At 45.5% G+C, this 14,026-nt stretch overlaps 1 protein-coding gene across 1 annotated transcript in view; it reads left to right on the forward strand.

The window, feature by feature from the left end:
- The first annotated feature begins 3,072 nt into the window (after positions 1 to 3,072).
- The window catches only part of ACACA (acetyl-CoA carboxylase alpha), a 254,747-nt gene continuing 243,793 nt past the window's right edge, over positions 3,073 to 14,026 (forward strand). The window contains exon 1 of the mRNA XM_081313199.1: positions 3,073 to 3,391. Within this exon, the coding sequence (XP_081169325.1) occupies positions 3,273 to 3,391 (119 nt within the window). The 5' untranslated portion in view covers positions 3,073 to 3,272. The remainder of the gene's footprint in view (positions 3,392 to 14,026) is intronic.

The raw sequence follows: 14,026 nt of genomic DNA on the forward strand, positions 1-14,026 counted from the left end.
CTTTACAGCAGTTTGCTTAGTGACTGTTCCAAGGTTAAAATGGCACTGGAAAAAGTGATTGATGACCATTTTTCACACTTATGACCGTTGTAGCCTCCCGATGGTCATGTGATTTACATTTGATTGCTTGACAACTCACATTTATAACAGTCACAGTGTCCTGGGGTCATGTAATCCCCTTTTGCAACCTTCTGACAAGCAAAGTCAATAGGGAAGCCAGATTCACTTAATAACCGTGTTACCAATTTAACAACTGCAGTGGTTCGCTTAACAACTGCGGCAGGAAAAGTCGTAAAATGGGGCAAAACTCACTTAACAAATTTCTCACTTAGCAACATAAATATTGGGCTCAATTGTGCTCTTGAGGACTACTTGTACTGCCCAGGCCAGGGATAAAGAAATTGTGTAAACAGTAGGTTTTAACATAAGAATGTTGTATTACAGGGGTCCCCAACCCCTGGGACACTACTGGGCTGTGGCCTATTTGCAACCGGGCCACACGAACAGTGGGCTGGCACACATGTGCACACAGCTTGACTCGTGCCAAGTGGCAGGTCGGTGCGCACACGTGCTTCACTCTGCAGCTCGCACGGCTGGGGGGAGACAGGAATTGGGCCGCATGAGTGGCAGGTGTGCACGTTGCTTGCATGAGGTACTCAACCAGCCTAGTTCCCCTCTTCCCTCCAGCCGGACCGCCAAGCCGCAAAGTTTGGGGACCACTGTTGTACTAAATCAAGGGAGGAAATCCTCCAAATCTTCCTCAGCAATCCCCCTCCTCAAACACCACATGATGGCCTGCCTTTATTTATTTATTTATTTATTTATTTATATTTTTATACCGCCCTTCTCCAGAAGGACTCAGGGCGGTGTACAGGGCAATAAATATAAAAAAGCGGAATACAAAAGTTAAAAAACGATTAAATATTTAGCCCAGTTTAAAACAGTATTAAAACATATTAAAACCCCAACCCTAACCCATCAGACCAGGTCAGAACTGCTCAAATAGATATGTTTTTAAGTCGCGCCAATTGTGAATCTCATTTGCCTTTCTTTCCTCTAAAACCATGGTGGCGAACCTATGGCATGGATGCCACAGGTGGCACGCAGAGCCCTCTCTGTGGGCACGTGTGCCGTCGCCCCATTTCCAGGCCTATAGCTGGGTTTTATAAAACCTTTTCGCTTTAGGCCTCTGCCGCCGTGTTGGGAAAAAAAAAGGTTCAATCAATCAATTTCAACTCTAGGGGGGAAAAAAAGTTCTCGCAAAGTTGGAATTGATTGATTGAAATATTTAGTCCCACCCAGTCTGCCGTTACCACTACAACCATGCCCACCCAATTGGCCACATCCACCCGATGATACATAAGTGGGTTTGGGGTTGCAGTTTGGGCACTTGGTCTCTAAAAGGTTCACCATCACTGCTCTAAAACAGTGGCATGGGTCCGGGTTATTTACGGGAGTACCTTTTGCTGGCGTTAACTTCCCATCGTCCTGTGCGCTCCCACAGAGAGGGCCTCCTCAGGGTGCCGTCGGTCAGGGAATGTCGACTGGCGGCCCCCAGGGGGAGAGCATTCTCTGTGGGCGCGCCTGCCCTCTGGAATCAGCTCCCTGTTGAGCTCCGGATGGCTCCCGACCTTCGCTCCTTCCACCGCGACCTGAAGACTTGGCTATTTGAACTTGCCGGCCTGGACTGAGGGACTGGAATTTTAGATCTTACATTTTTAAAATTTTAAATTTTAGAATGTGTTTTATTGTTTATTTATTTATTTATTTATTTGTTTGTTTTATATCCCGCCCTTCTCCGAAGACTCAGGGCGGCTTACAAGCTTAGCAGTAGCCTTCATTCTATGTATATGCCTGCTTATTAGGGCTTTCACACACACACCCCAAGCGGCATTATTACAAAGTCAGCTTAATTGCCCCCAACAATCTGGGTCCTCATTTTACCTACCTCGGAAGGATGGAAGGCTGAGTCAACCTTGAGCCTGGTGGGATGCGAACCTGCACTAATTGCAGGCAGCTGGTGTTACTTAAGGAGGCATTAGCCCACTGCTCCACCAAGGCTCTTTGGTTTAGGGCTATTGGTTTAATTTCATTTTAATTTTTGTATATCATGTGTTGTTTATAGTGTTTAATTGCCCTGTACACCGCCCCGAGTTCCTTGGGAGAGGAGTGGTATATAAATCCAATTAAATTAAATTAAATTAAATTAAAACACCTGTAGGCTTCCAGCCCAACTCCTGACAAAAGAGAATATCGGTAGCTCAAGGTTGAAACGAGGGCTCCGTGGTCCTCAGTCCCAACCAGCACTGATAATGTTACCTAGTTGGGTACTGAAACGTCTGCAAGAGAACAGAGTACCAAGGGTCCCCCTCGAAGTCCGGATATTGGAAACGTAGCCGTGTCAAGCTTGACACGAGACAGCGTACCTCCGACGGAACACAATTGCCACGCTCCATCTTTTGTGCAAACGAGGCTCAGCTGCCACCCATGCATTGGGGCGCCTGGGGCCGTCCCTCCACTTGTGTGTGTTTGTGTGTGTGTGTGTGTGGGGAGGGCACCCTCTATACCAGGGGTCTTCAAACTGGGCCCTTTTATGACTTGTGGACTTCAACTCCCAGAATTCCTCAGCCAGGCGCATGCCTGGCTGAGGAATTCTGGGAGTTGAAGTCCACAAGTCATAAAAGGGCCCAGTTTGAAGACCCCTGCTCTATACACACACCCTCTCCCAGCGGTGGCAGAGGTTGCTGCCAGTTCCCCAGCCGCTTCTGGGGACGCGCAGCGCAGCTCCAGCCAGATCCGGACAGCAGCGAAAACTCATTCCTGGTGGATTCCCCCCAAGAACCAAGGCGCGGGGGGAGGGGGGAGCGATCCGCTCAGGCCACTGCCGTCTCCTGATTGGCTCCTCCCCCCGCCAGAGCTGGCCTGATTGGTGACGCCCACGGCTTGGGGTGAGAGCGCTGCGCCAATGGGGAGAGCGCGTGTGGCTGCGCCGGGGACGGGGAAATGGGTTGGGGAGGCGCGGAGAGGGGGGGGGGGTTGAGAGAGAGAGAGAGAGAGAGAGAGAGGCGGCCGGGGAGGGGTTAGAGGGGATTGACCTGGAGTAACCTGCCCCGTAGCCCGCAGGTCCGGGAGGGATGCTGCCCGCGGAAGGTTGCCGGCGAAGGGATCCCGGGAGATCGCGGGGAACCGGCCGGGTTTGGCATTTGCAGAGTGGGAGCCAGCAGGAGGAGCTTGCCAGCGGCCGGGCTCTCGGACCCATGCGCTCCCGCTGAATGGGAGAGCGCCTGCCCGCCGCCTCGTCCACGCCACCCGCCAGAGTATCCGCCGCTTGCTGCGTCAGGCCCGGAGCGCCCGGAGGGGATCCCCGCTTGTGGCCCGCCAGCGCCTTCAGGTGAGCAGCCTTCTGGGCCAGAAGGGGCGCCCCCTTTAGGCGCTATGGAAGGATCGGGGTCATGGGGGACTCACCCCCCCTCCTCCTCCCCATCTCTGAATGGGGGAGCCCTCCCGTCTCTCCCTCTCTTTCCTTCCCTCTTTCCGCCTTTTGTTTCATTCCGCCCGGCTCGCCTTTCCCGTTACAGACTCAGCTCTTTAGGGGCCCCGAAGCAGGGGGGTCTCTGGCACCGGATCCCTCTCAAGGGACGCCGGGGATCCAGATCGATCGGGGAGACTCCTGGAGAGATCTCCCAACTAGCTCGTGATCCTTTTCCTCCTCCATCAAAGAGGTCCTCCTCCAGGTTTAGGAAGAAACAGCTGCTCGGTACGATCTGGTGCCTAAGCTGGGCGAGTTTGGGTTGACGGCTTGGGGGATCGTGTGTGTGTGTGTGTGTGTGTGTGTGTGTGAGAGAGAGAGAGAGAGAGAGAGAGAGAGAGAGAGAGGTGTGGGGGGGTGCCCTTGTGAAACGTGGGAACCGGGAATCCGGGAAGGAAAAGTCGCCACAAAGCTTGTTCTCCACCCCCAGAGGAGCAGCGGTACAAGTGGTTGTTGAACAACCCTATGTAAATAAGCCGACCCATTTGGGAACTGATGCGGATGGTGAAATTGTAGTCAGACAGCCTGAAAGAAAGTAAAATGGGGGAAAGTCAAGATCGTTTCCCCTCTCCCCCTTCGTACTTTTAAGGCAGTGTTCCTCAACTTGTAATATGTGTGGACATCAACTCCCAGAATTCCCCAGGGTGCAGGCTGGCTGAGGAACTCTGGGAGTTGAAGTTCACACATCTTCACTTGAGAAATCCTGCTTTTAAAGCCTTTGAAGTGTCTTCCCTCTGTTGTGCTTGATTGCGCTGTTCCTAAACGATAAGGGAACCTCAGTCTGGGTCTTCTTGCTGATCAAGAAGCTGTTTGGGATTTTAGGGAGCTGCAGATACAGGCCCTCCTCCATTCGTTGCTTTCAGAAGGTTGTGGGTGCATTGATTTTGAGAGATTGGATCAAGGCCCAGCTCTCAAACCTCCATGGAGGAAGGGATCTTTCAAAAGGAAGAAAATAGGGAGAACTGTTAGTCAAGAAAATAAAGCACTCAACCGGTGTTTCAGGGATACAGAATTGGCCACAGGCTTTTCATGATCTTCTCAGCATATTTTCCCCCTATGCCTCAATCCTTTTGATAGATCTGGTTGCTGGTCAGAATTAAAAAGCAAGAGAAGGACCTAGAATGGGTCTTTTGAGTTGAGTTCCTTGATGGGGACTCAAGATAATGGGACTATAATCTATTCTTGACAGCAATATCAAAGTAATTTAGCCTTGCTCCTTGTCTTTTGTTCTTTTAGTCAAAAGCCCTGGGGGTTTTTTGGTAGCCACATCTCCAAGGAAAATCCAGCTTGTCTCAACTTACTTATTTATTAGATTTTTATTCCATCTTTATTACTTTATAAGTAACTCAAGGCAAGGAACATACATAATTCTCCTTTCTCCTCCTGTTTTTCCCACAACAACCTCGTGAGGTAGGTTGAACTGAGAGAGAATGACTGGCCCAAAGGCTTTCATGTGTAAGATTTAAATTTCCAAGATCAGCTAAAATTTGTCGGACTTTGTTTTGTCTCTTTCTCTTTTTCCCCGCTCTTTCTATTTTTTTCTCATTCTTTCTTTTTACTCTTTCTGTCTCTCTTTCTCTCCATCTCTCTCCTCTTTTTCTCTCTTTTTCTTTCCCTCTCTCTTTCTCTATGGCATGGAATGATTTGAAATATGCTGAGCGTTCTTCCCAAATGCCCAAACTGAAATAATATATAAACATCTGTGTGGATAGGGATGGGAATGTGTATTAAAGTGGTTTGATTAAGATCTTTCCAGAAGCCAGATGATCTGTCCTGAGTGCAAAAACATCTGTTCATGTGTTTGTTCTGACATTCACAGGCTTTATAATTCAATTCTCAACCAACTGCAATCCATCTTAAGTAGTTTCAAAGCTTTTCATCCTATACCTGTGGTCATGCACGGCTTAATTCATTTTCTTTTTGAATCATCCCAGAGATTATAGACAGAATAAACATTTTTGGTACCATCGTTCATGTATTTGTTGAACAGAATTACCAACGAGCCTCGGACAGTTTGGTGACGGGAGAGTTGAAGAATGGTAGCTGCATTGGCTACCAGTTGTCTTCCGGGTGAGGTTCAAGGTCTTGGTGATGGTTTTTAAGTCCTTACATGGCATGGGTCCGGAATACCTCGGGGACCACCTGCTGCCGGCGTTGACTCCCCTCCGCCCTGTGCGTTCCCACAGAGAGGGCCTCCTCAGGGTGCCTCCGGTCAGAGAATGCCGGCTGGTGGCCCCCAGGGGGAGGGCCTTCTCTGTGGGTGCCCCGGCTTTATGGAACCAACTGCCGGTTGAGCTCTGGATGGCACCGGATATTCGCTCCTTCCGGCGCGGGTTAAAGACCCATTTATTCGAACAAGCTGGCCTGGCCTGATGGGGGAACGTTAGGGTTTTAATGGGTTTTATATTCTGATTGTTTTAATTGGGCAATTATTTAATCCTTTTTAAAACTTTTGTATTTCTATTTATATGCCCTGTTCACCGCCCTGAGTCCTTCGGGAGAAGGGTGGTATAAAAATTCAATAAATAATTAATAATAATAATAATAATAATAATAATATCTACTTTGACATGGATTTTAAAAAATGCAATTTCAAGAATCAGGGAAGTCTCAAGGCTATGACATAGACTCTGGGAATTTTCCTTCCTTAGAACTGTTGTATCAATAAATTAGAATATTTGAAGCTCAGGGTTGAAATGAGGGATCCTTGGTGCTCTCTGAATTTGGCTGTTTTCTTACAGACCTTTCATTACCAAACTAGGTAACATCATCAGTGTTCGTAGGGATTGGAGTTGGTTCTCATTTTATATAAACAAAGAGCAAAAAATCCACTCCCTTCTAGCACTGATGATATTACCTAGTTTGGGTAATGTAACAGCAAGAAAACAACCAAGCTCAGAGAGCACCAAGGACTCCTCGTTATTGCATCAAACTAATTAATATTAAGCAAAGATTAAAACCATGAAGCCTGTGATCAAAATATTGATTCATTTATTAGAGTTCCACCCTGCTTTCCCCACAGCGTATACGTATAACATTCGCTTCTCTAATTTTGTGTCCACAGCTACAACCTTGTGAAGTAGATTTTGCTGAGAAAGAGACTGGCCCAAAATAGCACAAGGCGCTCCAAGCCAGAAAGCGGATTGGGAGCTAGATTCCTCTGTTTTAGGGGTGGGGAACCTTGGCTCTTTTATGACTTGTGGACTTCAACTCCCAGAATTCCTGAGCCAGCCATGCTGAGGAGAAAGGGAGAAGTTTCCATGCTGAGCCATGCCGGCTCAAGAACTCTGGGAGTTGAAGTCCACAAGTCATAAAAGAGCCAAGGTTCCCCACCCCTGCTGTATTCCTGCTTCAGCACCTTAATCACAGTGTTGGAAACTTGGCTCTATAATGTGCTTAAACATACGAATCCTGTGACAGAAGTTTAGATTAAAATTTAGATTCTGGCTCCGATTGCCGCCTAGCGAACAATACTTTTCCCTATTTTATCTGTGATAAAGCAGCAAGTACTGACTGAATGGATCCGTCAAAATAAAACATTATTTCATAGCTTTCATTTGTAACTGTATACACGTAGTTCTTGACTTACAACCATTCATTTAGCAACCGCTTGAATTTACAGCAGCACTGGAAAAAGTGTTGTAGCAACCGGGGCTCGTATATCGGGGCATCTCCACGGTTCACATGATCAAAATTCAGGTGCTTGGCAAGCAAGGTTGCAGCATCCTGGGGTCATGTGAGAAACGTGGATGTAGAGAATTTATTTAATTCAATTTATTTGCCGCCCATTTCATCACAAGGTGACTCTGGGTGAGTTAACAATGTAAAAAACAAAACAAACCAATGTTGAATGCGTGTTGAATTTAAACATCATCTGATACAGGAGAATAATACTGCATAACGTTTTAAGATGCTGTTGAATTATAAAATCAAAAGTCTGTTCAGTGTAAGATCTACCAGAACATCTTTGATAGATGATCATCCAGCCATTGGTAAAGGAGATTACACCTCTTTTTCTACCAGGTAACAATTCCTATAATCAGGAAGTTATTCCTGATGTGTGGGGTCCTCAGTGCTTTCTGAGCTAGGTGGTTTTTTTGCAGACATTTCATTACCAAACTAGGTAACATCATCAATGCCAGAAGATAGTGAGAAGTTTATTTCTGAAGTTTAGCCTGATTCTATTTCCTTCTAATTTAAACTCAATGATTCTAATCTTAAGTCTGTTACCAATTCTGTATGATAAGGTTTCAGATATTTGAAGATTGCTATCATAGGTCCTCTTAATATATTTTTGGTGGCTTTTGGTGGTTATACTGAGGTTAAATTCTGCATATACTGTACATTAAATTAACAGAATGAGTTCCAGGTTTCCAACCAGAAGCAGTGTTACCTGATGGGATCTAGGAGATATACCTTCTCTTTGGAAAATTCTCCACCTGCTCCTTAAATTTTTGGTTGGCCCTGTCTCTTTTACTGTTTAGAAAGACTTTAAAAGATTGGTTTTTTTCCAGGATGATACATAAGCCTCTCTTGCAAGATGCAGTATCCATTAGATTAGGCCAGGTGGCTGAAAAATTCTGGGAGTTGAAGTCCACAAATCATAAAAGGGCTAAGTTTGAAGACCCCTGGATTAGACCATTTCTTTGCTTTTGGCATGTTGCTTTTTGCTTTGTTCTTATTAATATTGCTGGTGTCAATTTTAATTATAAATGTCATTTTCTTTTAGCTTTACTAATCTTTATCTTTATCTTTATTATATTTATATCCCGCCCTTCTCCCGAGGGACTCAGGGCGGTGAACAGGGCACATAAAAATACAAAATACAAAAATTAAAAAAGAATTAAATAAGAGCCCGAGCTAAAAACAGTAGAATAATAAAAATCCCCAATAAAAACCCCAGCACATCCCCCATCAGGCCAGGCCGGCTTGCTCAAATAGGTAGGTCTTCAGGCCGCGTCGGAAGGAGCGAAGGTCAGGTGCCATCCGGAGCTCAACCGGCAGCTGATTCCATAAAGCCGGGGCGCCCACAGAGAAGGCCCTCCCCCTGAATGTGTGTTGGCTGTGAGGGTTTTTTTTTGCTATATATATATATATATATATATATATTGCTATTACTCTCTAGTAATAATATCATCATCTTGATATTGATTCCACATAGTTTTATGGAGTTGGGTGCCTTTTAAATCAAATATATTAAAAAGATCTAACTCAGTAAATAAATACAGGCAATCCTTGATTTATGTCCACAGTTGAGCCTCAAACATCTGTTGCTAAGCGAGACAGTTGTTAAGTGAGTTTTGCCCCATTTTACGACCTATCTTGCCACAGATGTTAAGTGAACCACTGCAGTTGTTAAGTTAGTAAGACAGTTGTTAAATTAATCTGGCTTCCCATTGACTTTGCTTATCAGAAGGCCTCAAAAAGTGATCACATGACCCCGGGACACTGCAATTGTGACAAATACGAGCTGAATTTTGATCACATGACTATGCGGATGCTGCAATGGTCAAAAGTGTGAAAAATGGTCATAAGTCACTTTTTTCAGTGCCGTTGTAACTTCGGTCACTAAACGAATGATTATAAATCAAGCACTACCTGTAACCATTCCTCATAAGGTTGGTCTCAGAGCCTTCATTATCTTGATAATCCTCCTGACAGTTAGAACAATTAATCAGTGGGACAACCTCCCTCCAGAAGTTGTGGGTGCTCCAACACTGGAAGTTTGTAAGAAGAGATTGGACAGCCATTTGTCTGAAATGGTATAGGGTTTCCTGCCTGAGCAGGGGGTTGGACTAGATGACCTCTAAGGTCCCTTCCAACTATCCTATCCTATCCTATCCTATCCTATCCTATCCTATCCTATCCTATCCTATCCTATCCTACTCTATTATATTTCTTTCTATCCTATCCTATACTACTCTATTATATTTCTATTTCTATTGTTCCTGTCTCTCAGCCCAACATACCTCATAGGGCTGCTGTTGTGGGGAAAACAGGAGGGGGAAACTGTGTTTGGATATGTTCGTTACATTGAGTTATTTGTAAAAACAATAAAGGTGGGATGCAAATAAATAAACCAGAATTTCTTAACCTTGGCAACTTTAAGATGCAGGGACTTCAACTCCCAAAATTCCACAGCCAGGAGTCTGTCCACAAGTTGTCAAGTTTGAGAAACACTGTTCTAAACAGAAGTTGGACATTCATTTGTCAAAGATGCTGTAATTGAAACTGGATTGGATGATCTCTAAAACCCCTTCCAATTGTATTTACATTTATCTGAATTTTTTTTTGCAGAAAAAAAGCAATCACAAATTGATCCCTGCTCAGTTCTGTGCTTTTTAGATCATGCTATAAGTATTTCTAGCCTCTTCTGCCAGCCTTCTCCGTCTTGGGCCCTTTCCAATTATATACACTTCAATTCCCAGAATTCCTGATCCAGTGAAGCAATTTCTGAGAATTCTGGGAACTGAAGTTCATAATCTGCAAAACAACCAGGTGAGGAAATCTGCCTCATGGTGACATCTCTGTTTATGTAAAACATGAAGCAATCTAAAAATATTTGTTGAGAGCAATCGCCATTATAAAATTGACCTTTGAATAAATGTGCTGGTAATCTGCTGTACAGGTAGTCCTTGACTGATGACTGGTTGCTTGGCAACTGTTCAAACTTCTGATGAACCCACGGGGGGCACTTATGACCTGGATTCAAAGTTCTGACAATTCTCCCCCATGGTCACATGACTGCATTTTATGACGGTTTCATAAAAAAAACACCATGACATTTATTTTGAGTTTTCAGGAAAAACTGCAGTCATGCTGCTGGCTGGGGAATTCTGGGAGTTGAAGTCCACATATCTTTAATTGGTTCAGGTGGGAAAACACTGCCATATATACTTGCGGATCAGCTCATCCACAGATAAGCAGACCCTAAATTATTTTTTAACTAAAGCACCATGAAAAATGCCCCGCCTGCAAATAAGCTAATTGCAAAAAATTAAAATGTATGAAAATGTTGAGGTGGGTGGTACATTTTTCATGCTATCTCAGTTAAAAATTTCAGGGTCCCCTTATCCACGGATGGGCTTGTTCGCAAATAGATGTGAATATGTGAACGACCAGTTCTCTGTGTGGATGCCGCTTCCGGAAGTCCATTCTGGGCCTGGGCAACAAAAAATTAGCTCCCGGTTCTGCCGAAGTGGTGCGAACCGGCTGAATCCCATCACGGTATAGAACTATTACATTTCCAGGTTACAGGTCATGCTAGTATGCCATGAATCGTAGATACAGCTTTTATGTACGGTTCCCTAAGTTGGAAACTATTTCAAGGGTTCTTCTAGTAGTACAAAATTTGAGAGACGCTGGATTGAAGTGATTCTCAAGGGCCTGACAAGGAGATCCTTAGCTGGCATGCCAGAATGTAATTGCTCCTTTGTTATCCCTAATGGAGAGAAAAGAGGAGACTGGAGGTAGAGGTCAACACCATCTAAGGTACCTTGTGTTCTGTCCCAGCCTACGTGAGTCCTTGTTATGCTCACAAGGAGCAACCCCTCTTCCAAAAAACAGGCAGGAACCGCAAGAAAAAAACAACCCCTTTTATTCTCACAGACCTGAGTTAATGTCCAAGGCAAACAAACACAGTCCACAAAAACTCGATCCTCCACACAAACAGTTGCCTTTGGCAACCAGCACCTCCCACACCTTCCCTTTTATAATGCAGCCAAGGCGTGGCTTCCTAAGGCCTTCTCCTTTGCCTTTGGAGCCGCCCCATTGCATTCCTCTGTCCTAATCGCTTCTCTTGCCTGCGCTTTCGTGCATCCTGGATTTGTCCCAACTGTTCTTCATCACTGTCCAACTCAGGCTCCCAGCACAGCTGTGTCTCAGCCTGAGTGTGAGTAGAGGGGCCAGGCTCTTCATCCGACTGTAAGTCTTGGAGCCTTCCTCTGACTCTGATGTCACTCCAGGTCCCTCCTCTTCCTCCTCTGATTCCTCAGACTCAGCTGCCGTGGAATGGCTGGCGTGGAATCACAACCCCTTGTTGGCAATTTGTGACCACACACAAGGGTTGCTGTGATGAATGCTCTAAAAATTTGTCCTATAAAGCAAGGCTTTTCAACCAGTGGTACGGGTACCACCTGTGGTACATTGGCACCTGGCAGGTGGTATGCAACCATCCTAGAAAAGTGGTAGCGGGGGAGAGGAATGGCAGCACCACACAAGCCTGAGTGAGAGATGGCTGGAGCTGCAGTGCGGTCAGGGCTCAGTGGAAGCGCCAGGATCAGTGCTTCTTCAGGGCTGTCAGGACTCAGCGGAAGTGCCAGAATCAGTGCCAGGCTCCAGCTGGAGCTCAGCAGTGATCCTGGCGTTTCTGCTGAGCCCAGAAGAAGCGTCGATCAGCTGAAATGTTGCAGCATCTCCAGGGTCTTGTGATTTACATTCAGATGCTTGGCAACTGATTCATATTTATGACGGTCACAGTGTCCCAGGGTCATGTGAAGTGACCAAAACCTGCTGCAACCACCCAGCAGCGGGGGGGTGGGGGTGGAATAAAAACCAAACACCCCACACCCGCTGCCAATCCTCAACAGAAATGCTCACAACAATGAAAACCTCGGACAAGAGGAAGAGTGCCGCTGGGTGGGCAGGCAGGTGTCTTGCTTGGCTGTGGCTTGGGGGGCACTTTTTTCAGTTTCATTGTAACTTAGAACAGTCACTAAGTGAACTGTTGTAAGTTGAGAACTACCTGTACTTCATCCCTTTTTTCCTTTTTTGGGTCATCGTTTTTGACACCTTGCTAGGCGACTGGTTGTACTCGGATGTTGCCATATGCTAAAAGTGGTACAATGGGTGAAAAAGTTGAAAAGCCCTGCTATAAAGTCACTCAGATCTATTCTGAGTTGGACTCTCAAAGGGAGGTCCTGTTGAGTTGGCCATGGCATGGTGAAGGCTTGAGCCTGTGATTCTGTATGGGAAAGAGTGATAGCATCTGGTGGCAGAGTTAAAAGAGGAACCAGGGTAACTTTGTGGTTGATTATTGCAAAGCACTCCACATGGGGCTGCCCCTTGGAAGCTACAGTTGGTTCAGAATTTAGGTAGTCCTCAACGTATGATCACAATTGGGCCCTAAACCTCCATTACTAAGCAAAACAGCTGTTAAGTGAGTTTTTATGATCTTTCTTGCCACCGCTGTTAAGTGAGTCTCTGCCGTTAAGTTAGTAACAAGGGCCGTTAAGTGAAGCTGGCTTCCCCACTGACTTGGCTTGTCAGAAGGTTGCAAAAGCTGATCACGGGACCCCGGGGACATACCGTAGCCACCATGCCAGTTGCCCGTTGATCATGTGACCTCAGGGATGTTGCAGTGGTCATAAGTGTGAAAACCGGTCATCGGTCACTTTTTCCCAGTGCCGTTTTAACTTCAGTTGGTCACTGAATAAATGGTTGTAAGTTGAAGACTGCGTGTAAAGCCATGCATGCAGCTATGGATGCATTTTGGTATAACCGCCTCTGCTATCGGAACTGAATTGGTTGCCAGTTGGCTCCTGGATCAGTTCACGATTCTAATCACCTTTAAAGCCGCTTACAGGAGTTGGATATATCTAGTTTAATGAAAAGAAGGGTTAGGGGAACTGTGTTCCAATATCTAAGGGCTCCCACATAGAAGGGGGGGGGTCAACCTATTCTCCAAGGCACCTGAAGGTAGGACAAGAAAGCAATGGATGGAAACTAATCAAGGAGAGAAGCAACCTAGAACTGAGGAGAAATTTCCTGACAGGATTAATTAGTGGAACGACTTGCTTTTATGAAGTTGTGGGTGCTCCAACACTGGAGGTTTTTAAGAAGAAGATTGTCTGAAATGATATAAGGTTTCTTGCTCGCACAGGAAGACCTCCAAGGTCCCTTGCAATTCTTATTCTCTCTGAGGGACTGGCCTCTCTCCCATCATCCGGTTGAGGTCCAGATGGCGCCCGACCTTCGCTCCTTCCGACGCGATCTGAAGACTTATTTGTTCGAACAAGCCGGCCTGGCCTGATGGGGGATGGGTTGGGATTTTATTGTTGTTTTAAATATATTTACTTATTGTTTTAGCTTGGGCATTTCGTTTAATTCTTTTTTAACTTTTGTATCTTTGTATTTTTATATGTTTGCCCTGTTCACCGCCCTGAGTCCTTCGGGAGAAGGGAGGTATGCAAATAAAATTATTATTATTATTAAATTATTATTATTTCTGACCCTCCTGTAAAATCCTGCAGAGGACCCTTGTTTTCATGTCCCATCCATTGATGAGGTCTGGGAAGTGAGCCCTTTCTGTGCTGGTGTGGCCTTCTGAATAACATCTCTCTGGAATTTCAGACGGCCCCCAACTTTGTAAACCTTAAAATAATCTCTGAAAATCTGTTTTGGTTTGTTTTTCAGGGTGTGTTGTCCCTCTGCTGTATAATGTTTGCTCCGGTTGGGATATGTTTGCTCTCCCTATAATATTTACCTTTTGTTTTTAGA

The sequence above is a fragment of the Vipera berus genome, assembly GCF_964194415.1.
Source record: "Vipera berus genome assembly, chromosome: 1".
Lineage (NCBI taxonomy): Eukaryota > Metazoa > Chordata > Lepidosauria > Squamata > Viperidae > Vipera > Vipera berus.